The following is a 26,890-nucleotide window of genomic DNA, read 5'->3' on the forward strand; positions in this document are numbered from 1 at the left end:
TTAGCAGATTAAAATTATTAAAAAAAAATTAAAATTACTCTAAAGTCATATAAGAAAAATCAGATGCTTTCCATGGGCCAAAACTTTTATCAGACGCTTTAAAGCTCTAACGAACTTAATTTACTTTTAAATACGTTTTTCTACGTTTTTAAGATATTGCAATTTGCAATGTTATATTTTATCAGTCAGACATTGACATATTGCAATGACCAAACATCCCCTAAACACAAAAAATACTCAACCGTGAGTATGAGCGCGAGAAGTATTTCATAAACCTAAGTCTATGTAGACTAGATCACAAAAAGGAGCGTGTGTGCCTAGCACATGTGTCAGAAGTGAAACTTCTTTGGCAAGATTCAAATATACCAAAATCGTTGCGTTACTCCATGACGTGACGTTTTCATGACCTTGAAATTTTACTCTCAACGCGCCTAAATAAGTTTCACTTCAAAAATATTTAATTAATACAGTTTCTGGTTTGTAATCTAAGTTTCGTCTGTTACATAATTTGACCTGATACGTTTTTATTTAAAAATTGATAGATGCGTGAGGGCCGACATGATATCACCAGCATATAGGTCATGACTCATGACCCACTGACATAATAGTAAAAAGGTTCACATTAGAATAGAATGATACAGTTTTTTTTAGAAACAAAAATTAGGAGATTTAAATAAGATAAAATAATTTTGAACGAAAGTAAAAATGTAAAGGGTCGAATAAGTTGAATACCTATTATAATTTTAATTATTATATTTATGTTCAAAATATGGATCACCATTGTCATATCATATATCTATATTCTACATACTTTGACATAATGAGGAAACTTGAAGGGATGAAAGGAACAAAAAAAAACACTTTATTTTACTTATTCATGAAATATATTTTTACTTTCCAAAAATTTATGCACCATTGACGATCAATAGAAAAACTTGCAACACAAAGTTACGCGATAATCTAGTAATTTTTGGTTTGTTTTCCAATTTTGTTCATGACTGAATCACGCAACTTCGACTTCAAAAGCAATGTACCTATTGCTGCTCCGCTCCCACCTTCCGTAGTATGCTTAATTATTGACTATAGCACCCCGATAAATAAACTTTTTAACACGAAAACATTTTTTTAATTTGGACCACAAATTCCTAAGATTACCTACTCCTACCTACCTACTCGAGCCGAGCAGCTTCTCTTCAGCTACAGTAGCTAAGAAAAACTACCCACAAGTAAACGAAACCGTATCAACATAGTAAACATGCTTTCCACGTTCATTTATTAATAACCGCCGTTCTTGAACCTTGGACAAAGCGGTGATAAGCAGTGGCCAGTCTACAGTCGACACCCACAAGCGACTTGGTACACAGTCGACCGCGGTTGCTTCACGACACACTCTGAATAATTTGTTTTGTGAAAACATTGTGTAAGCAGTGGGTTTATTGTGTTGTGTTTACAGTAAGTTTTTTTATAAATATTTTTTTCAGTTTTAATCGTGTAAACTTTTCATTTATTACAACATACATCGGTTAATATCAAAAGTATTATAAAGGTTATCGTAACAATTATTTTCGTTCGTATAAAAATATTCTAAATCGTCTAATCCTCATGTATAATATTTTTGTTGGTGAAGTTACGCATCTTATAAGGCTTTAGGGATAAAATATGCAACTACTAATTTAAATATTGACTTCGTTAATTGGGTCAATTTTTGTATGTTATTTCTAGGGATGTAACGATACATGATTTTGCCGATACGATACCGATACCGATATTTGTAGTAATGTATCGGCGATACCGATACCGATACCGATATCGATGGCTTGGTAGAAAAATAAATAGTGAATTATGCATAAAAAGTTACCAACATTTAACAGAGACAACTGTTAATCGTATTCTTTTAAATAAAAATTCCAAATCAAAAAACAACAAAACCATTTATTTTAGTATTATTATTTTACGAAGTCAGTTAAACTTTAAGTAATACACATACAATCAGTACCTAATAAAAGTTTAAGCTAATATTGGTAGAGTTTTTTCAGAAAACAAAGTGCGCACGCGCGGGCGGCCTCCCGCATCGTTCATTGGGCGCGGATTTTTGAATTATTTGATATCAAAAAAATTAGTTGTTTATAAAGTAGGTTTACGATCGAGATGTTTACGTGATAACATAATGCAGTGGCAGCGCTCGAGATGAAACGGGAGATCGGTCCGTCTCTCTCTCGTTATACCTGCGATCGCGCTCGTGAGGTTTTGGTGTGACACAAGTTTATGAACATGTCACCCGACTAAAACGATTTTAAAAACGTTATCACGTTAAAAATTAAAAAAATTCAAAATTATTTATTTCTTTCCTTTACATAAACAAATTTGTGATTGGAACACTCCTAGTAAGCAAATAAAATGCTTGTGTCAGGAGGTTCCGCTCTTCCTTAACACTATTACAGAAACAGAAATAAAACAATATGAATGAATACAATGCAAAAACATAAAAGAAAAGAAACAATTTAATAAAAAAATATCGGTATCGGTTGATTTATTATCGGCGATACCGATATATCGGCTTGCCGATATATCGGCCGATATATCGGTATCGGTATCGTTACATCCCTAGTTATTTCGTCGCTTGTTTTAATCTTTACATTTTTATATATAAAAAAATAAAGGAGAATCATTAACACTAAATTAAAAGGCCATCTTTAATGAATTCAGTGAAACCTATAGGTAATTTTTATTACGTATCGCAACATAGGTAATTATAAAAATAAAAAATTATAAGTAACTACGGCATTTAAGAACGTGTAAGTATAAACTCCGTTTATTGATTGCTTGAATATTATAGAAAAGGATGATTATTTTCCGATTCTTAAATTATTCTAACAAAATAAACAAACACGTTAAAAACACATGAACGCTGAAATTTTGAAGAAGTATGCAGTTTAGTTATATCATAAACAAAATGCGTGTATAAAACATATGTAGGTATAATATTTGGCGAAATAAGGACGGCTCGTGACCCCAAATAAAAATTGTTACTGGACGCAGAATCATAGGTAAAATTAGTTGATTGTCTTTCTTTCACTTAACTTCGTGACTCTCCTAGACTATTAATTATATCCTTGTGGTTAGGGAGCCAGGTGCAAATTTGGTAAACTATTTCCTCTCAAGAGATAATTCGTCAGACGCATGAGAGTATAGTATTATAAAGCCTCGTGAACGTCAGCTGGCGCTCGGTTGGGGGGGTGAGCGGTTGTAGCCTCCCACGCACATAGGAAAAAAAATACATTCATTCATTCATTTCCTCTCAGCTAAAAATTTGTCAAATTGTAGCTAACCCAATATCTCAACGAAAAAAAATAGTCAGCTGGTTACAACATGGTGTATTATACGTCAGCTGGTGTCTCGAACATGAAAGTTAAATTTAAAGAAAAAATTATTTTCCGTTATTTCCTCTCAAACAAAAATTTACCTGATGATAGCTTATATGTAACTGTGGATAAATATATATGTCAGCTGGCTGTATCTTGGTGGAAAAACCGTCAGCTGATACGGGAGGCTACAACCGCTCTTCCCCCCAACCGAGCTCCAGCTGACGTTCACGAGGCTTCATAATACTATACTTTGATGCATTTTACTAATTACCGCTTGAGAGGAACTTGGTCATAAAATCTGCTGCTGGCTCCCGGACCATTGATTATATCCCTTTAAAATAAATAAATCCTTTGACGTAGATATTAACAAGACTTCAAAGTGACGTTAATCATGACCTAAGTATATGATGCATTGATGATTTCAGGGTATATTGTTAAAGGTCACCAGCGCGCTCTTATTATCAAATAAAGATAGAATTGATGTTATCTCTAATAGTAAAACTAAATGGGGCATGATAGTTGTTTTATAATAAGATAATACTAGATAAACTAGTAGGTTATATAAAAACGTTTAACATTATAATCATTTTATAATACAAGCATGCAGAGATGACTATATATTGTAATTTTGTTTAATTGCTTGTTATTGGAAACCTATAAATCAGTCAAAATAAATCATAAAGGTACTTCTCATTCGACAGACGTGTTCTAATTTCTACCACGATACCCTTTTCACCTTGCAGTAGGTATGCACTTGCAGTTACTATTAGTTACTATTGCCATACCAACATAATATTCTGGAAATGTAAGCCACCAAAACAGTGACACCAACTTCGAATAGTTTTTAACAATCTTAAAAATTTGTTCTTATATCCCTTCTGATATTTTACAAATTACAGGTGACCCTTTTATAAGATTATTTATTACTTTATTGGACGGATAAGTTTAAGCTTACCTAAAGTTTGAAAAATCGGCCCTAATAGATAGATATAGGTATAATTTGCATTTTAATTTAAACTCTAATCACAGTTTTACAATATATTTCCTATTGTAATCATGTATTTACGTAAAGTGCGGATTAAAACGTTCTGCATTTCGATTTTTAATGTATTTCGTAGCATTGATTTTGAGAGACGGTATGTAAATGGAGAGAGCTATCGATTTAACTCAAAACTTAAGAGAAAGTAACCACTTCCACTAGCTTTAAGTATTTTATTATAATAGCCAGTTGCTCTATTTCGCTGATCAATGTGTTACTTTATTTAACACCTATAAGTAGTTAATATATTAAAATAAAATAAAATTTTTAATTATAAAAACATATTCATCTATTTTTTTGTTGGATTAAAATTATTTAAAGGTGTACGAAAATAGTTTATTCTGTAGAAAATAATATGTTTGTTTGAATTCGATCATATTATCTCCTTTAAACATTTCTAAGTAAAATAAACATCAGTCGACCTTAGTAAATATTATTGACTTAATTTGGTGTCCACTAATTTCTGATAACATAGTGGAGAAATCTCTAAAATAATCAATTTAACTAAACCGCAATATTTTACAATTTTAATGCAACGCTTTATTCTAAAAACAGTTAATTTCACTAATTTATGTTTTTCAGGTATAAGATATTCTCCAGGGATATCTCCAGTTTAAATACTTACGTAAAAATGAGGAGACAGCCGCTCAGTTTCAGATCAAGATTGAGAGAGGTATTCTATACATATTGTGCTTTCTGGATTGCCGTGTCTGCTCTGCCTGCACTCGCATTATCGTATGTTGGTAAGTTATTAATCATTTCAAACAATATATTACTAAAATTAATGTTTTACTGATTATTTGTTGACAATTAATTATGTAGTTTGCGGTTTAATTTACACTGTTAACATGTACTTACATAATTTACTAGCTGCGCTCCGCGGTTTCACGCGCGTGGCTCCGCTACTGTTGGTCTTAGCGTGATGATATAATATGTCTATAGCCTTCCTCGATGAATGGGCTATCTAACACCGAAAGAATTTTTTAAATCGGACCAGTAGTTCCTGAGATAAACGCGTTCAAACAAACTCTTTAGCTTTATAGGTAATCTTATATATAAAATTCTCGTGTCACAATGTTAGTCTGCATACTCCTCCGAAACGGGTGGACCGATTCTCATGAAATTTTCTGTGCATATCGGGTAAGTCTGAGAATCGGCCAACATCTATTTTTCATATGTACCACGGGCGAAGCCGGGGCGGACCGCTAGTATTAGTATAGATTTGTCAGAAGGTCAATGTAGTGTCCACTGAAAATCAGTGGAGAATCTAAAGTCACACAAATGTTACTTAATGATCTAAGCACAAATGTGATTAGATTCTCATATCACTGAGTGGACATTCCATTTTATACATGGTTTAGTTTTAAGTTTTTATATGTTATTTTGTATTTCAATAATTCTTACGTGTATAGTTATCTATTAAATAAATGTTTTTTCTTATTTGTATGTAAGCCCAAAAATGGCGCGTGAATAATTTTTCTACTTTGCCATTATGTAATAAATAATATGTTAAGTGAATTTCAGCAATAATATCACACTTGTTTTTATTTTTTTATATTTATTTGCATAGGAACAGACAAAGATAGCGATTTATGTTGATAATTTGAAAGGTCAATGGTCTCGCCGATTAAGTATCATTGAACGATTTCGAATGGAAACAATTTGCCTATCGATATCGATAATTAATTTCCGTAAATAATAAAATAATTTCGATGCCGGTGTAGCGGTGATGAAATTAGCATATTTTAGAATAAGGTTTGATCTATACTTTAGTTTACAATCGATATTTCTTTAGTATTTTAATTTTTAAAGCTGTAAGCTGTCAATAAAATAACATTCAAAATTTTTTAAATACTTACCTAACAATTTTCTTAATTTTATTAGAAAACCGGGAAGATTATTCGCAACAATTAATTCCAAACGCATAAAACTAATGTTATTAATTTTACAGTTGTTAGAATAAGCAAGCACTTATGGTTAAAGTTACTTGCCAGCAAATATCCAAGCTTGGAATTTATAAGAACAGATACAGTCCGCTCCTTACTGGACACTCACAGGAACCAGGGAATTATCAATGTTCTGTTATGCGTTAAAGGTAAATATTTGAAGGTATAAAAATATAATTATTGCCCTAATTTCGTACTGTTTCGTAATTGTATGGAACACCCAGTAATTGACGATGACTGTTTATATAACAGGTGATTTAAGAACAATAAATTTTTACTGTGTGTCCAATGGACTCATTCATCCATGGATCACGCTTTGACTTTCAATGTAAAAATATAATGGTAGAAAATTTTGAGAAATTTGGTCTCTACTCTTCAATGCCCTTCATCTGGGCACCTCTGTAATAAACTAATGGCTACAACTTCAACCATTTAGCCTTTAGGCATTTACATAGCTCGTAGCACGAATATTTTAAAAACCATCACTGTATTATTATTTTCTAATCGATATTATTATTTTTTATTATTCACATTACAGGTACTCCCAATATAGATGATATTAAACTCCAATTATATCAATACGTTATTGATAGAAGGAATCAAAATGGTGATCTCATGTTCCCGCGCCTGCGGCAACTCTTAGTGTCTTGTTGGGGCAACTATGCCTGGGACAAACACGTACCTTTTAGACCTGATAATCATGTACTAGTAGCTAATGCAATTTATAGAGGGAGACCAGTTACAGATACTAATATACAGGTTGGTATATTTAGTTCATAAACTATCCATCCATACTATCTAAGTATATAATATATCCATACCTAATATTTAGTCTAAAATTTACCAAAGTCACAATAAAGGTTAACCTATTAAAATTAACACATAATTAAAACACAACGTTAACCTATTTAAATAACATTGTTCTTGAAATTATATTTTTGGTTTTTATGGCATTCAAATGCTTTATAAATATAAATTTTTGAAATGGTTGTTAATCATCTCAATAGATGGCGCGCGGTGTGTCCCTTCAGACACATAAAACTGAAAGAATAGAATAAATTCGATTGCTCTGGCGGGTCACGAGTGGCGGAGTTGGTCAGGCATCCGCCCCGGAATGGCGCGAAGGATGCGGGTTCGAGTCCCGCCTCGTGATCGAATTTTTTCTATTCTTTATAAATTTATATTTATAAAGCATTTGAATGCCATAAAAACCAAAAATATAATTTCAACAACAAAGGTCGTGTTCCATCGTTACAATATTGTATTCACTGAAAAGTGCTTCATATTGGTTGAAATGGTTGTTAATCATCTCAATAGATGGCGCGCGGTGTGTCCCTTCAGACACATAAAACTGAAAGAATAGAATAAATTCGATTGCTCTGGCGGGTCACGAGTGGCTGAGTTGGTTAGGCATCCGCCCCGGAATGGCGCGAAGGATGCGGGTTCGAGTCCCGCCTCGTGATCGAATTTTTTCTATTCTTTATAAATTTATATTTATAAAGCATTTGAATGCCATAAAAACCAAAAATATAATTTCAACAACAAAGGTCGTGTTCCATCGTTACAATATTGTATTCACTGAAAAGTGCTTCATATTGGTTGAAATGGTTGTTAATCATCTCAATAGATGGCGCGCGGTGTGTCCCTTCAGACACATAAAACTGAAAGAATAGAATAAATTCGATTGCTCTGGCGGGTCACGAGTGGCTGAGTTGGTTAGGCATCCGCCCCGGAATGGCGCGAAGGATGCGGGTTCGAGTCCCGCCTCGTGATCGAATTTTTTCTATTCTTTATAAATTTATAACATTGTTCTTTTAATTTCGAAGGAAAATTACTAACTTGTTATTTGGGTTCATTCCAGGATTATATCAGCGATATAATATCAAAATATTTTCCGAGTGATCATCCTCCTTGGCAGTATATAATAATTCCATGTGTATCAACAGAGCCAAAGTATTACATATTAATAAGAGCTCACCATTTACTGCTCACTGGGAAAAACTCACTTAACATTGGAGATTTTCTCCTTATGGAACAACTGCCAAATCGATCTCTAGACCGTGATATCAGACACTTGAGTCCGCTAGCACAACTATTTCCAACACCGTCCGCTATTCCAGAATTATGGTCCAAGTTAAATGAGAGCCTATCAAATATATGGAATGAGTTCATTTGTGAATATGATCCGGTAGAAAGCCCTCGAGCCTTGAAATCATTACCTGGAGCATTCCATGTTGCTGGATTAGTCTCTATATCAGTAGTTAGCGCGTTAAGAGAAATTTCCAAAAAGAGATTTCAAGAAAGAAACGGCCCAGCCGACTTGTCGGCAGCTAAATTCGTTCTAACCGTGCAAAAAGAATGCAAACGAAGGAACTTAACTTTAGCAAAGGTATGCGACAAATTCTTCTTTAAAATATACAAATTATTCTTGCATTGATTTCAGTTTTGTAATTACAGATAATTATTTCACCTCTTGTAACAGTGGACCCTCGGAAGTGGCCAAGAAGAATGATAGATGCAGCATTGACAACTACGAAAATTTTTGTAACGCTACCCTTTAGAATGCGGGATGAAATCCTGGCTCTCAATGAGTTGAAAAATACAGGACAAGTTCGTCAAACCCATACGTTGACTTGGAAGTATGGAGATTTGATTCAACTGTTTGTCAAAGCTGTGGGTGAAACAATCAGGGGCACGGTAGAAGCGTACAGGGCTCCTCGAAAGTTATGGACTGATACCATTGGAGCTGACGATGGAAAGCGGCATTTGTTGCAAACTATATCGTTGTGTGGAAGGAAGGTGAGATATTGTCTGTTATAGAAAATAAAATAACACAATCATAAAGTCATACATTTGAGATGAAAAAAATTACAGCATATTTGACATGTTAATTTCTACAAACCTATTAGTATACTAGCGGTCCGCCCCGGCTTTGCCCGTGGTACCTACATGTTTAAACTATCCTATCTCTCAAGTTGGATCGAACTGCACATGGTGTGCGAATTTTATTATAATCGGTTAAGTGGTTTAGGAGTCCATTGAGGACAAACATTGTGACACGAGATTTATACACTGGTCATCAAAAAAATCGACCCACCTGCATTTTTACGGAAAATTGCGGTTTTCTCACAAACTAAAGAAAAAAATTGTTTGGAAACTGAACCGATTAATTAAACATGCATATTTACACGAATATAAACACATAAAATCATTAACATAATAAAAAAAAATGTCAATTTCGAATAAAGTTCAAAATCCTCAATTTTCAGCTTTTTCTTTATTTAATTTCAAATGCAGTTTATTTTGTAATCATGAAACTTATGATCACGATTCCTTCGAATTTATACTCAGTACTTTCTCTTCTTTCTGGAATGATAGCCTGCGTTCACCATTTTAAAGAAATAATCAAGATTTTGATGGTCTCTTGAGGAATTCGTTATCATTCTTCCCTCATGGCGGTTTTCAGGTCTCCTATTGTTGTAGGGGCTGAATTACGAGCTCTAAGCTTTATTTTTTAACTGTCCCACATGTGCTCTGTAGGTTTAAAATCGAGACTTTTTGCTAACCAGAGTGTAACTCTAATGCGGACCTCTTCTAAATACTGGATCACGATTCGCTCTACGTGTTTCCGAGCATTATCATGCATAGACTCAAAGTTTTTGCAGATACAGCCGGCATATTACACCATATAATAGTCCAAAACCTCGGTAATGTATTGAACAGCATTCAATGAGCATCTTTTTATCGTCAAGCTCCGTGCGCCTTGTCAAAGAAATGCCACTCTAGAACTTTACAGAGCCTCCATCATAATCGACCGTTTCTCCTACCTAGCACTGAACAAATCGTTCATCTGGTCATCGCATGACATAAAGACGTCTATCAGCACCATATAAAGTTATTTGCATCTTGTCACTCAAAAGTACTCACTCCCATTGGCCTATAGTCCAGTTTACGTGATTTCGAGTCAATTGAAGTCTGGTTTGTCGATGAGCTGTGGCTGATTGTGGCCATGTTTCTGGCTTGTGTGGTCTTAGGTTCTACTCCTTAAGTCTTCTTCTAACAGTTCTGTCATTTATACCCACCTCCTTATCTTCACGCAGGCGTCACTAGAGATCTACACCAGACAGATGTCGATTTTGTAGAGTTGATTTCATTATCTAGGGGTCGTCCCTTTGAGGTGCCGCCCTATTTCTTGCAGATCAATATTTTCATCGATACTGCCCAGTCTCTAGAAACCTTTGGTAAACTCATCGAACTGCAAAACAGCTCAGATTTTAGTTTTTAGCCACAGCTAGTTGACATAACCCCTGTTTTAGTAGAGCCACAGTTTGGGCCCCCTCAGCTACAGTAGTATCCATTATTTTGAGACAAAATTTATCAAAACTACAGCATCAATTATTAAACTTAACGTTATGAATAAGAGATCCCGAAAAAAGTCATTTTTGATCTGGGAACACGGGCATAATTTGTCCCGCCGTAAACCGTCAAATCAACACTGTACAGTATTTCTGTATAAAAATTTGTTAAGAATCATTAAGTGCAGTAAAATTTACGACAAACATAATGATTAGCATGTTATCAGACCCTTACAACAAAATACAACAATATAAGACGACTTATTTGTGAAATAATCGATAAATAGCAAACATAGTGTAGGTGGGTCGATTTTTTTGATGACCAGTGTATATATTAAGATGTATTTAGTTCTAATGTTAGGTCAAGTAATTGATTGAATAAATGATTTAATATCAAACGATTTAAACGCAACAAATATAAAGCCTTTAATATAGTGTACAATGAGCAGTAGTTGTTTTCATTAAAATAAATTGGAAAATTATAAATTTGTATTATTATAATCAGTTAATTCTATCTTACTTTCAGGTAACCTCATGGTCCAGACCAGTCCCTCGAGCGAACATAGACAGAGCGGCCCGAGCTCTCGGAGTATCATCTACAGATATAGCATTATTCGCAGCCACCGAGGCTCTGCGAGCTTTCTTCGAACAGTCCCAATGTGCTACACCTGATTCTGTTCTAGTCACTGCAAGAGCCGCTTGCGAAGATTTTCTATTTACTTTTGCTGAAGGCAATGGGAAGAACTATAAGAAATCTAAAACTGGAGGTAAGGTGTTATGATTAAAACAATGATATCATTGATAAAATATTTGTCTAATATACTGTGACGTTCTGTTAGAAGAGACAAAAAAAGTCTTGGCCATAGTTTCACATTAGAAAGATTACACGATGATTTTGGTTAGCAATATTGAAATGTCTAATCTTTAACTTAACGATTCATTAATTTTACAACAAAGTCGCTTTCTCTGTCCCTATGTCCCTTTGTATGCTTAAATCTTTAAAACTACGCAACGGATTTTGATGTGTTTTTTTTAATAGATAGATTGATTCAAGAGGAAGGTTTTAGTATATAATTTATTAGGTTTTAGACAAAGCGGGCGAAGCCGCGGGCGGTAAGCTAGTAATAAATAAATAACAATTAAATATCCCTCCTCATATTTCCAGGAATGGTCTGTCTATCTCTACCCGTTGGTGCCACACCACGTCGAATAGCATCCGTTGTAGATGAAGCATGTAACAGACAAGTTGCCTTAGCCGGCGCGTGGGCTGCCCAGGCCCGCTGCGGAGCCCTAACACGCTCCGTGCCTTCGCCCTTCGCTAGACTGACTCTTAATGCACTATCCAGGAGATATGCGGTGTCGTACGCCGAAATAAATGCCCCATTGGACTCGAGGCAACGGAAAACGTTGTGGGGACAAGAAGTAGATGCTGTTATGTATTGGAGACCGCCTCAAGCTAATATAAGTAAGTTTTTGTAAAATTGTCATTAAATATGCTTTGGAGAAATTTGGTCATAAAATAATTAAGTTCAGCGAAAAAATTTACTTCTAAAATATATTTGTTTATTCATTAAAAGCGTCTTTTATGCAGAATAAATTATAACTTTTTGAATATTAAGTAATGTGTACTACTTCCTTCATTAAGTAAGGTAATTTCAATTCTTACACTTTTTACAATTTAAGAAACAACATTCCTCTTTTTTCAGGTATGTCGCTAACAGTAATTCAATACGCCGACACGGTTCGCTTAACCGTAATGGCCGACGCTCGTCTCACGCCCTCACACACGATACCCACATCAAGATGGCCGACAGCAATCGAACAACTAGTCAACAAAATCGATCAACAAATCGCTCGAATTGCCGCGCAAGCTCAAGTCACAATACCACAGACTATACAACAGATAGAACCGAGCACTAGTCAAGTACCAGAGACAAGAGAATTCATACCAAAGACTGTTCATATACCAGAGATTATAGAACCTGAACCAGAGATAGAAAGCGGTATAGACGAATCACAGGAAGTTGAAACTAGTCAAGGAACTTTAATGCCGCCTACAACTTTAGCAGATAGTCCACCGCCGATAAGAAGGCATAGTTTTACAAATGAATAAGAGTTAATTTTAATTAGGATTGTACCATTGTGACTTCGGTTTAGACTGTTATTTAAGTTTGTATCTATGTTGTTATATTGTATTTTCAATGAAAAATAAAAGTTTTATTTTAAATCGTCTTTTATTAACCTTAAAGCGTTACAAAAGTAATTATTGCTTCGATTTCTTTTTCTTGCCCTTTCCTTCTGGCGCGTCTTTGCGTTTCTTCGATTGTTTGTCTGTGGTATCCACAATCTCTATGACTTCTGTCTTGTCTATGATTTGAACGTCCATATCTTTATCTTCTACGTAACTAAAGCCGGGTATGGAGGGTTTTACTAATTGGAAAACTAATTTCCTGTGCTGTAAGTTCGAACTGTCTAGACTCAAACGCACAACTATTTCGTCAAATGTTCGTAATACAACTCCATTGCATATTTGAACGTGTTCCTGTAAAATAACAGTGTAGTTAAAGTAACGATTGATAAAATTTAATAACAAACTGTAAGAATGAAACGTATTTTACTTAAGAATCAAACATAATATTTGACAACACAAGCAATAATTTTTTACTAGTCACCAAAGGGAGTCGAGCTCTAGACTTCTTGCTGTAGCACTATTATTCTAACCGCTGAGTTTTGAACACAAATTCAAATTCAAATTCAAAATTCAAATTACTAGGCCGTAATTAAAAATTCCTTCTAAGTACCTTTTTTAGTCTTTTAAACATAACAAATCAAAATTCACAATACAAACAGTGAACATGACACAAAAAATTGCTTGCTTATTTACCATAAAATATCCTATCCTATCGTTAAGTCCCTCAACAAAGCCCTCAATAGAAAAAAAATATTTAAAAAATATAGCTACCTCTTCATTATAAACAAATTTATCGGAGGGCAGATATAAAGGCCCTTCCAGACCGTACTTCGGGATCAACACTTGTAAAGCGTTACGTTTCACCGCCAATACTACCGCTGATTCAATCTCAATACGATTTTTGAAGAGAATCTGTAAAAAAAACGCATTAAAATCACATTGTTTTTGTTAATAAACAAGGTGAAGAGTGAAATTTAAATGGCATCTGGCAAATATGATATGATTTCATATTTTAGATATATTATAGCAAATGCCTGCTGTCGCCTTTTCGCTACAACTTGTAAAAGGCCACTTTTCAAAGTATGCATATTAAATACACTTTGAAAAGTAAAAGACACTGTTATTTTGAATGTATAACAATTTCACCCTTTTACAATTTACAAACTGACTACCTATAAGATAGTTTCAATGTATAAAAAAATGTATAAAATAATGTCAGAAGTACCAATACAAGATGTACGTGCCTTCTAATGTTTATTTATTTATTTAATATCTATTATAATTGTAACGATTCTGACACGAATGACCCAAACATCTCCTTCACACAATGTCATACTTTATGACGCTTTGCGTAAAGGGAATCCCGCCGCATTCATTTTTGACGTAATATAATATTACTAGCTTTTCGCTCGCGGCTTTGCCCGCGTAGTCAAAGAGAAACCCTCTTATTTCACGTTCCAACTCTATTTCCGGTATAAAACCTATCCTATGTCATTTCTTAGGTCTCAAGCTATCACTGTATCCAATTTTATCTAAATCGGTTCAGTGGTTGAAGCGTGAAGGCAGACAGAGTTACTTTCGCATATTTTAGGATTATGAGACAATTTCTTTGGTTCTAGTGAGCTGCTTTGTCAACATTTAACGACATTTTAAACACACAATTAAAATGTGTATGTGAATGCAAAACTGATATTTTCGACAAAATACTGGAATAGAAAAACCTGCTGTAACTTGATTTAAAACCAAAATGTTGTAGTCATATTTTTAAATAGTGTTTTTTATTACATACTAGCTTCTTGCCCGCGGCTTCGCCCGCTTTGTATTAAACCTATAATAAATTATAGGTATACTAAAACCTTCCTCTTGAATCACTCTATCTATTAAAAAAGCCGCATCAAAATCCGTTGCGTAGTTTTAAAGATTTAAGCATACATAGGGACATAAGGACAGAGAAAGCGACTTTGTTTTATACTATGTAGTGAAGTGATGAATTAACACTACTCGACCGATGTTTATATGTCTCTAGTATATAGCGGGTGTTCCGCCGTCAGTGTACCATGCTCATGAGAACTTAATAGTTTTGCATATGAAAAAAAATATATTATCCGGAACAATAATGTATTTTTAGAAATGTACACACGTGGCGCTGGGTTAATTAATTTGAATGTAATAAAAATGTACTGAGATTCTGCACAACTACCTAATTGATGTAGACAGTTGATAACAATTCATAGCAAGTCAACGACTATTAACAAAGTGAGGATAGTCGGGTCAAACGTCGTATAAACAACGTCCGAGCCCCTAGGCACGATCCGGACGAATGGTCCACGAGTCAAATGAAAGCGGCATTTTATAGAATTCGACAGCTAAGCACGTCCTGACAGGAAATAGTGACAACTACATTGACAACTATTCATCCACAAAAATATTAAGTGAAGTGAAGTCTCGTGTCCCCTTAGCAGGGGCAGGGCATTATATTATATCACTGACCGATTTTCTATAGGGACAAGTAGGTGATCAGCCTTCTGTGTCCTACCAGACCGAGACATTTTTTTTTTCTTCGTCTCTACCGGAATCGAAGCCAGGACCCCTCGGTGCTACGCTCACGCGTCAATCACTGTACCAAGGAGGCAGTCAACAAAAATCCATACTAATATTATAAATGCGAAAGTAACTCTGTCTGTCTGTCTGTTACTCAATCACGCCTTAACTACTGAACCAATTTGCATGAAATTTGGTATAGAGAAATTTTGATACCCGAGAAAGGACATAGGCTACTTTTTATCCCGGGAAATAGGATAGGTTTTATCCCGGAAATCCCACGGGAACGGGAACTATGCGGGTTTCTCTTTGACTGCGCGGTCGAAGCCGCGGGTAGAAAGCTAGTATATTATATATAGGGTGTTCCGCCGCCAGTGTATCATGCTCACATGCTCATTATTTATTTATTTATTTTACTGCTTTAACCAACAGCTTTTACAAACAAGAGATATGCAGCAGTTAAAGATAAACACATAAAGCCAATTAAAGGTTCTCAACAACAATAACGTAACTATTATAACGTAATAGTTTTACAAACGAAAAAAAGCATATTATCCTACTACTATTATAAAGGCGAAAGTTTGTAAGTATGGATGTATGGATGTTTGTTACTCTTTCACGTAAAAACTACTGAACCGATTACAATGAAATTTAGCACACATATAGAGGGTAACTTGGATTAACACATAGGATAGGTTTTATCCCGGAAATCCCACGGGAACGGGAACTATGCGGGTTTATCTTTGACTGCGCGGGCGAAGCTGCGGGTGGAAATCTAGTCCCAAATAAATATTCAAAACAAAATTCCAAACTACCCACATGTGTGTTAAGAGCGACGGACGCCCGTCCCGCGTACTGCGCCTGTCGGTGCCGGTAGTTCAGGTTCTCGCACAAAGAGATCGCGTACTTTGTGTCCAATATGGACGCGTGTGTGGAATCCGCGCCGATACAGGCCGCTAGCAGACGGTGTACTATCACATCTGCGTATCTGGAAGGGAATAGTTTTGGAGGGCTCTGGTTAAATTCATATTTTGTATTGTGTGAGTGATGTCCCGTGTCCCCTAGTGGGGTAAAGGGCAGATGCATTATTCATACATCTGTTTCACTGATCGATTTTCTTTAGAGACAAGTAGGTGATCAGCCTTCTGTGTCCTGCCAGACCGAGACATTTTTTTTCTTCGTCTCCACCGGGAATCGAACCCAGGACCCCTCGATTCTACGCTTACGCGTCAACCACTGTACCAAGGAGGCGGTCATTTTGTATTGTATGGTTAAGTTAATGACAATTTGTAAAAAAATACATTTGTTCTCTTTGCCGCCATTCAAGCAAATCATCTAATAGTTAAAATTAAATCCAATATTCAGTAACTTATTTTTACTAAAAGTGTAAATATTTAATTACTTGTTATATTTTTTTACTATTTGTGGTAGTGTCTCTAACTACTACACTAACTTAATAACTGCCCGACCTATGCATACGCAAAACTTTGCACAATTTCAGGTTTAGAAACTTGAAATTTGAAATTTTGCAATATGATTATTTTTTCACATTACATATTATATGAATATTTCTTGAGGATTTCATATAGGAAATTCGCTCTTAAACCTGCAAAAAGAGGTAGATATAAAAATTAAATTACATCTCACCTACGTATCAACGACGTAAAGTGCGTATAAATAGCGCCTGCAATCTCAAAAGTACTGAAGACTTCTAAATTCGCATTTAAAACTATTAAAAATAGAGTGTACATTCACTCACCTACGAATCGGCGACGTAAAATGCGTATAAATAGGACACGCAAGCCCATAATGATAGAACTCCTCTTGTGCTATACTCCCACTAGAGAAGTAAACCGCTTGCTGCATGCAACGGGTTGCCATAATACGTAGTAATGTGTTGAAAAATGGGCGTTCTGGTATTATGGCCTCGTTGAGAGATTTAGAGAATGCTTTGTTTGTTGATACGTCGAGATCGAAACCCTGGAAATATTCAGTGTTTAGTGTGGGGAATTCGATATTTTTAGTACATAAATGTATTAACGGAAATCATAACTTAGTGTGTCTGGCGAATTAAATTTTTAGCACATACATTAAAATTTAGATTTTTTTTTATTATATAGATTACAGACTTTTGTTGAGTAGAGGAGATATTTTCAGTCAAAGTTAACTACGGACCAAAATGTTTATGAGAATATAGAGCCTTATATTGCAGCAAGACATTGGTACATTCAATTTGTAGTAAAAATAACCAATGTACATATATGGTAAATTAATGTAAAGGGCAACACTAATCACCAGAAGTTATACAATTTTTGTCAATTATTAATAAGCATTTTTTTACAAAAATAAAAAACTATGATTAGTTGAGTTTCAATCATGTTGGCCAGCAACATGAACTCTTTTACCATAAAAATAGTGTCTAGAATGCTTTGAACACTATTCTCCCCTCTATTTTTTTCCCCCTATTTTTTCTTTTTTCCCTATAAACACTCACTTGCTGAGCAGCAGCCTTCAGGAAAGTGTTGAAGTTGGCCGGCGGCGGTGCCGGGTGTCTCCGCAGCAGAGCGCTCTGCGGGAACTCGCCCGCTATGTGCTCCGCTACACTAACGTTTGCTAGCAACATGAACTCTTCTACCATGGAATTAGTGTCTAAAATACGTTTCGCTTGCACTTCCATGGGTTCGTGCGTTTCGGAGTCCACCTGGGAGATATTAAGACATACTTTTAAAAAGATTTTAAACGCGATTTATTCATATAATCTCAACGTTTCGCACACTTTGCAGCGTGGAGCGGTCTCTCCGTGACAACGCTCGCTCGTCGGCATTAAACTAATAATAATGAATAAATCGCGTTTAAAATGCATTAAAATCTTTCATATCTAAATGTATAATACTCGCGTAAAATCAAACACAATGAAATATCTAGACATACTATTATTGAAAATTTCGGCCAATAACAACTGAAACTAGATAACAAATTGTACACTTATGCATCACAATATCAGAAGCGCGAGTACGAAAACTATAGTCAAAGTATTCGGATTGCAATTGAGAGCATTTGTATGGGAATTTGAAAAGCGCTCCTGCCGTGCGTAAAAGGAACTAATTTTTATATATAATAATGACGTCATGTTCTCAATGACGATACGAATACTTTGACGAATTTTCATGTTCGCGCATCTAATATAAGAGTGCTCTAAAATATGATAATATAATGGTGTATACATGTGCTTGTATAATTAGTTTATGTAAATAATAAAAGCTTTGCAAGTGGCAACACTCATAAGTTCCTTTATGATCTTTTTTATTGTATGGTCCGATTAAATTCTAAGCTGAGTAATTATTTACACCTTGATGTGTTATTTGGATTTAAATAAAGATTTAATTTTCTAAACTTTAAAATATCAAAAAAAAAAATGTTGTGTGGTTTTTCGAAACCACGATAAAAGTGAAACTGTTCGAACGGTTCCGAACACTGCTTTGTGTAGCGCATGTCGCGTGTCGGTCGGCTGCCGAGTAGGTATACCTACTCGGCAGCCGCGATACACGCGACATGCGCTACACAGACCAAAAAGTTTGAGACGATGTAATAAAAGTTTCACTTTAATAAAGATTATGGCAAGGTATGAGAAATACACAAAAATCATTTTAAATTACATTTTCTTTACACCTTACCTCAAACCGTATCTCCGGGGAGGCCAACAACAAAGCGCCATTGTCCAATCTCTTCTGTTTGAGTTTCTTAGCTAACGCATTGAGTACTCTCAAAGATTCAGCTATTTCATCACTTCTAGAACTGTCTATTGCTATTTGTGCTTCTTCGTATGTCATGGCTGCGCGGGACTGGAAAAAAATTAAATTAAGTAAATAGCTTTTTTATTTTTAGTAAAAAAAGAACATAGTTTGTGTATGATAAAAATTGTTATGTTGAACTATATACTACTAGGTTTCCGCCCGCGGCTTCACCCGCGCAGTCAAAGCAAAACCCGCATAGTTCCCGTTCCGGTAGGATATCCGGAATTGCGTCATATTCCCGGGATAAAAAGTAGCCTATGTCCTTTCTCGGGTATCAAAATATCTCCATACCAAATTTCATGAAAATTGGATCAGTAGTTTAGGCGTGATTGAGTAACAGACAGACACACAGAGTTACTTTCGCATTTATAATATGTATTAGTATGGATGTGAAGTACCATATCAATGTATTTTAACTCACTTCTTGTTATCAATTAAGAATTCAGATTTATACACAATGTGAATTTTAACTCTGCGTTTAAAGTAGTCTAAATATCACTCATAAATGATATAGCTTGGTGTGCGTAATTTTTTTTTAGGTGTCTAATATTTTTACTACAAAATATTGTTTATATTATCAATAATAAAAGTAAAATAGGGAAAATGAGTGTCATACCTTTATAACACTCTTATGGAATTTTGTAGTCAACACATTTGCGTTTTCATCGACTTCCCAAACACAAGAAAATGCGAGTCTTTCTTCGCCGCCGCGTAAAGAACATAAGTTAGAACTTAATAGATCTGAAAATAATTCAAATTATATTATGTACGTTATTTTATACTTCAAGGAATGTTTATGGCTTTGTCTGTGGATTTTGCAATAATGTGTTTTTGTAATTTTATCAATCAATAAAAAAAAATATCAGTATATCAGACGATTCAAGAAGTTACATCTTTGAAGCTGTATCTAGTCAAAATAGATTGTCATAGTAAATATAACAAATGTGTTGGTAACATATTTTAAGAAATTCTACTAAAGCCTAAAACTTTACCTATTTAAGAAATACACCAAAATACCTACCTTAAACTTAAATTTTAAAGTGTCTCGTGAAGCACTTAGGAGATAAAACGACAGAGACAGTTTACGTCTTCTCAGTAGACCACCCAAAAATCACTCTACAACAAACCTAGAATCATATCAATCGAAGAAACGTAGTAGACCGTCTTTCATCTTCTCAGTAGACCATCCCAACAACAAAATATTTAAAGATAATCTGCTAAAACCTACCTGGGATATCGATCCCGTTACCCACCAAGTAGACCGTAGTAGACCGTCTCTCGTCTTTTCAGTAGACCACGCAAATAACTAAATTTATAATCATCTTCTTGACTGACCGGTTGGCTTGGTTGGTAGTGGCCCTGCCTTCCAATCCAGAGGTCGTGGGATCGATTCCCACCCGGGGCAAATATTTGTGTAATGAACATAGATGTTTGCTCTGTGTCTGGGTGTTAATTATCTATAATATAAGTATATTTATTTAAAATAAATTATATTTGTACGTTTATCAGCCATCTCATCATCTCATCATCATCATTTCCATAACACAAGCGAAAGCTTATTATGGGATCAAATCGTGCCGTGTGTGAAAATTGTCCTGAAATATTTATTTATTTATTTATTCTACTAAAACCAACCTGGCACCATATCAATCCTCTTCCCCACCAAGTAGACAGTAGTAGACCGGGACGCGGCTTCCTTATCCAAAGCAGTATTCGGTCTCACGAAGTACGTCACGTCCGCAATATGCACGCCAACCTCGTACTTGAGTAGACCGTCTTTCGTCTTCTCCGGGAGCAGTCTCGCGTGGAGAGCATCATCGATATCGGTACAGCCGGGCGGGTCGACGGAACAGACGCACACGGAACGGAGGTCTACGCGCTTTTTTATTTCCTGTAAAAATACGTTTATAGAACTTTTCGATGTATGACAAAGAAACAGAAAAAGGAAGTATAAGTTATCAACTACTCAAAATATACATAATAAACAAAATTTATTTTGATTTGTAAATCAGATTGAGTACATGTAAATTCGGACTTTAAACCACTGCTATAAGGTTCAATTTATTGACATATACATTTACTTAATTTTAGCCGTTTGCGTTTGGTACGTTTTAAAAATACACCTTAGCGCAATGCAAATAAGCTTCATTTTGCTTTAACATTTGGTTCTCTCAACTATAATTTTGACAAACACATTTCTAGACACTTTTAAGGGGTTTTCTATATGATTGTGTATCTATAGCACACCCCGGACACTCCATACAAAATTATCGTTTTGACAGTCACACTGTAGAGACTGCAAATGTGTGTGTTAACGCTTTATGGTTGGCACATTTCTGACTAGCGTAAAAAAAAATCGCGTTTTTCTGATGAAATACATCCGTAAACAGCACAATATCTACGAAAAACGATAATCACAAATCCAAAATAATAAAATTACTTTAAGTCAATTTGATTAACGTTGTCAATCTTCGTTGCGTATCGTCCCTGTAGAAAAATGTGGACCATTTTATGTCTGATCGTGCGGGGTGAGGTAAGTGTTTAATTTTGGCGGGAGGCGGAGAGTGTCCGTTCTGTAGCGTTTAGCTACTATTATGTATTCTGTGTCTATAGTATAACTAATTACCTCTTCGGGTATAGTCCAATCATCGGGCGGTAGGCAAGAAAGTACTGCTTCGCTGAATCTCGCGTGCGGTACATCATGTTCTAGGAGTATCACTTCATTTTCTGCGTCCTTGTCACCTGAAACAAATGTTTATAGTTAACTAGCTTACCGCCCGCGGATTCGCCCGCTTTGTCTAAAACCTAATAAATTACCTATATACTAAAACCTTCCTCTTGAATCACTCTATCTATTAAAAAAACCGCATCAAAATCCGTTGCGTAGGTTTAAAGATTTAAGCATACAAAGGGACATAGGGACAGAGAAAGCGACTTTGTTTTATACTATGTAGTGATTAATTTATCTTACTTTTTTAATTAGAGCCGTATAAAATTGTAATTAGGCTTTATACGGAGGATTTGTGACGTCTGAGTACAAAGTTTTCTCGTTCAATCTAATAGCAATTATTTTAATCGTAGGTAATTTAAAACATATCTTAATTTATTTAGACCTACATTTACCAAGAACGCGCCATTTGTACATATCGTTTTTGTGTTTATGTAATTTTCTGTATCAAGCGTATTTACTACATATTACAAAATGTAACCTTCCACCGCGCCTGTCTGTCTATCTGTTTGCAATAAACTCGAAAACTGCTGTACCGATTTTCATTCTGTTTTCACCAATGGTAAGCGTGTTTCTCCAAGAGGAGTTAAATATATAATTTGCTGAATAAGAAAGTCAAATAGTAAATTAAAATTTAGATAACTCACCAATAGGCCCCAAGGCCCCCAAAAAGTGGCCCACGAGTATCCTTTGCGACGACAGTACGTCACTTTGCCGCGTCTCTATATGCACACGAAATATTCCCCTCCATGGTAATAAATAAATAAATAAATATCTCACCAATAGGCCCCAAGGCCCTCACAAAGTGGCCCAACGGGTAGCGGCTGTTGCGGGGCCAAGAGTCAAGCGCGACGAGTATCCTTTGCGACGACAGTACGTCACTTTGCCGCGTCTCTATTCGCACACGCGGTATACGTCGCTCTGCTGGGCTGAATAAGTGACGGGTGGCGCCTGGAAAAATAATTATATTTGAAAAAAAAATATCACATAGAGTAAAAAAAAAGTAAACATTACCTAGCCGAAACTTATTAGTCAGAAATATTTGACACTAGCTGCGCTTCGCTGTTTCACCCGCGTGGCTCCGCTCCTGTTGGTCTTAGCGTAAGGATATTATAGCCTATAGCTTTCCTCGATATATGGGTTATCTAACACCGAAAGAATTTTTCTAATGGGACCAGTAGTTCCTGAGATTAGCGCGTTCAAACAAACAAACTCTTCAGCTATTATAATATTAGTATGGATTTTAACTTTTTTTTTAAATATGCCAAATTCTTTGGGAAAGCGATAAAAAGTAATAAAAACGATTTAAATGTATCTGTTTTGTTTTTTCATTTTATTTGGTAAGCTGTATAAATTATACCGTACAATAAAATCAAAATAATTATAATATAAACATTACACAATTTTTTCTTTCTTTCTTGTTCCAATAACTTTTAACGATATTTAGAATTTTATCTCAAATCTAAAAAAATAACTAGCCACAACAGTAGTAAAATATATCAAACACAAGCATTATCATTGTATCACAGTCTGAAATTATGAATCTACACAGCCCTTAAAACCTTCTCTTTATAAATTTAAATTTTAAAAGACTAGAAAAGAGCCTTATAGACAAAGGTAAGGCAGGCATTCTAATTATTTTTAATTTGGCATTTTTTTATATAATATATTTATAAAGCATTTGAATGCTATAAAACTAAATATCAACATCACTTTATAATACATACCAGGAAACTTGCTCGGCATCAGTATCCCACAGTACTGCCTCCATTTCCTGCGTATGATGCCGACCACCTTCCCTGTTGGACTGATATCAGCGCTCGCAGCTGACTTTGCACTGTTCAACAGAATCGTTTCTTCGTCCAAACAATCCCCTGGATCATCGGCTTTGTCCTCTAGAACTATGTCACTTGGCTTCCTCCACTCGTCTTCGGGGAATATTTCGATTGCTACAATGTCTCCGTCTATTGCTCTGTTTATTCCGATGTGACCTTGTAACAAGATCTGCAGAAATATTAATTATTTGAGATTTATCAAGTTAGATAAGTTAGACAAAACTGGAACAAATCATTTTTGACCTTATAATTTTGTCTTTTTCGACCCTCCAATTTAATTTTATTGAGCTGGTTACCTTTTGAAATTTTTGTGCAACAAATCATTGCTAAGTTATAAGGTTGCTTATAAACTATACTGTGTTTTTGTGTAAAATTGTAACAAAATTTCCTTTGTTTGGAGTTATATTGAAGAGTTAAATAAATAAAAGGCTTACCCAGTCTGTTATGAAATGCAGTAGTCAGGAAAATGTGTATGCTTAATGCTAATGAGCAAATTGCGAGTCTTAAGTGTTATATTCTAAGTGCAATTAGAATTATTAATAAATCTAAAACACGTTTTGTTTTGTTATTACATGGCTAATAGCCAAATAGTGTCAAAATAAATTGATATCAGCAATTTTGCTGTTTGTCAAGGGCTTGTAGATGCTTTTCTTTGTTATTATGTTAGAAATATGGCAGCATAGTAAACAAGCTAGTTGTTTCCAGTGTCTTCCTCATGCATATTCAATAAAAGTTCATTTAATTGAATTAATAAATTGATTTAATTATCCGTTGTATATTATGCAAATTGTAATAAAACTATCCGAATTTTCATAACTTCATCCAAGATTAATTATAAAATCCACTTATCATTGTATTGGAAGCTATCCAAAGAAGCCAACAAACAATAATAAACAAATATAATTATTTCATAGTTTCTAATTTCTATTTTCATAATAATTATAACAAAGACTTAATACAATGTTACTTACAAAATGACTTATAGCTTAAATGAATATATCTTAATATATATAAATCTCGTGTCACAATGTTTGTCCTCAATGGACTCCTAAACCACTAAACCGATTATAATAAAATTCGCACACCATGTGCAGTTTGATCCAACTTGAGAGATAGGATATAATAAACATGTAGGTACCACGGGCGAAGCCGGGGCGGACCACTAGTTATTACATAAAAAACTATATCACCTCGACGAGGCGGGATTCGAACCCGCGTCTTTCTGCCTTTCCGCAGCCACAGGTTCGAAATTTAGCAGCGGGCACGAATCCTCATGAATTGAATTTTTATATTCTTTAAAAAATTCTCATTTAACAGGTAAGACAGTGCTATAAAACTAACTATCAAATCCCTTACCTGTTTTTCAAAGCCAGAAACAGAAGCTGTGCCTTCCAAGAAATTATCTCTCGACGCATAGAAAGTACCCTGAAACAGCTTCCCATTTCGTATTCCTGAGTGTATCTGTGACGGGGTAAAGTGGGCGGGATATAGGGCGTCTTTGGAGACACTCTCGGGCATCACATTCTTTGACAGTTTGTCCACTAGGCCAGGGAAGCCGTTCACGTTTTCTATGTAGTCCTTTACTGTAAATCGTGTTTGGAAATTTAGAGGTAAAAAACACATTTTGATTAATATTTTTCTGATTGTTACCATGCATATGACCGCAGTTGGTTCATTTATGTATTTTATTTATTTACTCATTCAAATTGGAAATGTGTTATGTCAAGTCTACAAATTAAATATACATATATCAGTAGTCTAAAAACTATATGTAAAAAACTTGAGATTGATAATCAAATTACACAAATTACATGGATTTGCAGAATGCAAGTTAAGTAGGTTGAAAATGAACTTTTATGTAATTTCTTCAGACCAAATTACCTCCATAAATATCAAATCTACCATTTAATTTGTTCAATAAACAGGTAATTTTTTTTCATTAAAAATTCATTATCTCAAATATTCTTACCCGAGCAGCAAACAATGCCTTCCTCCTGTGCTAGTTTCCTATTATTCTCATCGTCAGTCAACAGCACAATCTGTGGGAACTGTCCAGCCACTCCTTTGATAGACAGATGAGTAGCGTACCACATAGCGGCCTTGCGAATTGCTCTATCGTTCCTGTCGTTTGGCTTCTCACCTGGATTACGCTCAATGTATGTGTCTCTGAAATATTGAAATTAATAATCAAGTATGCATAATATGGGAGAGATTCTAGGTAATGTATGAAAACTGCTTCTAGAAACTGATTGTTTTAGTAGAAAATAACTTGTATATGACTGTAATACACTACAATAATTAAATACATTATTGCATAATGTATAGGTACTTAAATTTTTTCATCAATCAATATTTAAATATGATGACATATTTTCAATTTGATTTATCAATATTTAAATTTGATATGATTACATACTTATGATGCTCATTCACAAATGAAAAGAATTTCCTCTTCTTGTTCCCGATGACTTCTAAAAGACGTTGGAAAATAGCAGTGTTTTGATGTTTCACCTCATCCAGAACCGTTTGTAAAACTATCACATTCTTTAACGCATCATCTTCAAGAACATCTATTTGATGTAAAACAGCATTTGTGTCAAGTATAATGTAGTGGTTATAGTCGAATAGTGCACAAATTGATTCTGGTTTGGCATCCAAAACATATTCGTCATTTTTATGCGGACATACATTGCATGCTTCGGATCCACATAGCAAATCGTCCCTCAGGTAATGTTCTCTTACAATCTGGAAACGAGTTTTTTGTTAATGTATTAAAACATAATAATTTTATGAATCGTAAATTATTATTTTGTGATACATTCAAAACATTTGTTTTACAAAACTACTGTTTTAGTACTGTATAAATATTGTAAACAACCTATAAAAGTAACCTCACTTTTAGAATATTCCCCCTCTTAGTTTTTGTTAAAAATGTTCTAGTGGTCCACATCTTCTCAGAAAATATTAACTATTTATAGTTCTATTAATTGTAATTTACAGTTTCAGTATGTATAACATCAGTTTATTTAAAATATTTATAAAATTCCCATGACGAACTTTATGTTTACAAATTACAATTTATTATACACAACATTC

General features: G+C 34.8%; 2 protein-coding genes across 2 annotated transcripts; one reads left to right on the plus strand and one right to left on the minus strand.

Annotated features, from left to right (window-relative positions):
* The first annotated feature begins 1,114 nt into the window (after positions 1 to 1,114).
* On the plus strand, positions 1,115 to 12,932 carry LOC149485428 (uncharacterized). Its single transcript, XM_089700242.1, has 9 exons — positions 1,115 to 1,456; positions 5,005 to 5,147; positions 6,356 to 6,499; positions 6,889 to 7,109; positions 8,212 to 8,739; positions 8,808 to 9,149; positions 11,232 to 11,472; positions 11,871 to 12,170; positions 12,412 to 12,932. The coding sequence occupies exons 2-9, from the start codon at positions 5,036 to 5,038 to the stop codon at positions 12,816 to 12,818; spliced, it is 2,295 nt and encodes a 764-aa protein (XP_089556368.1). The 5' UTR covers positions 1,115 to 1,456; positions 5,005 to 5,035; the 3' UTR covers positions 12,819 to 12,932.
* Dis3 (exosome complex exonuclease RRP44-like protein Dis3) lies at positions 12,921 to 26,890 on the minus strand. The gene is made up of 15 exons (XM_089700241.1): positions 26,691 to 26,890; positions 26,211 to 26,539; positions 25,764 to 25,960; positions 25,151 to 25,377; positions 23,687 to 23,963; positions 22,740 to 22,910; positions 21,858 to 21,973; positions 20,867 to 21,122; positions 19,848 to 19,972; positions 19,112 to 19,279; positions 17,932 to 18,138; positions 17,197 to 17,417; positions 16,257 to 16,425; positions 13,668 to 13,808; positions 12,921 to 13,247 (listed from the first exon to the last, which is right to left on the minus strand). Exons 1-15 carry the CDS (start codon positions 26,742 to 26,744, stop codon positions 12,969 to 12,971), a joined length of 2,937 nt encoding a protein of 978 aa, XP_089556367.1. The 5' UTR covers positions 26,745 to 26,890; the 3' UTR covers positions 12,921 to 12,968.

This window comes from Colias philodice, chromosome 10 (genome assembly GCF_061535455.1).
Source record: "Colias philodice isolate Cphi_HAF_F1 chromosome 10, ilColPhil1 Martin Lab GWU primary, whole genome shotgun sequence".
In the NCBI taxonomy this organism is placed as follows: Eukaryota; Metazoa; Arthropoda; class Insecta; order Lepidoptera; family Pieridae; genus Colias; species Colias philodice.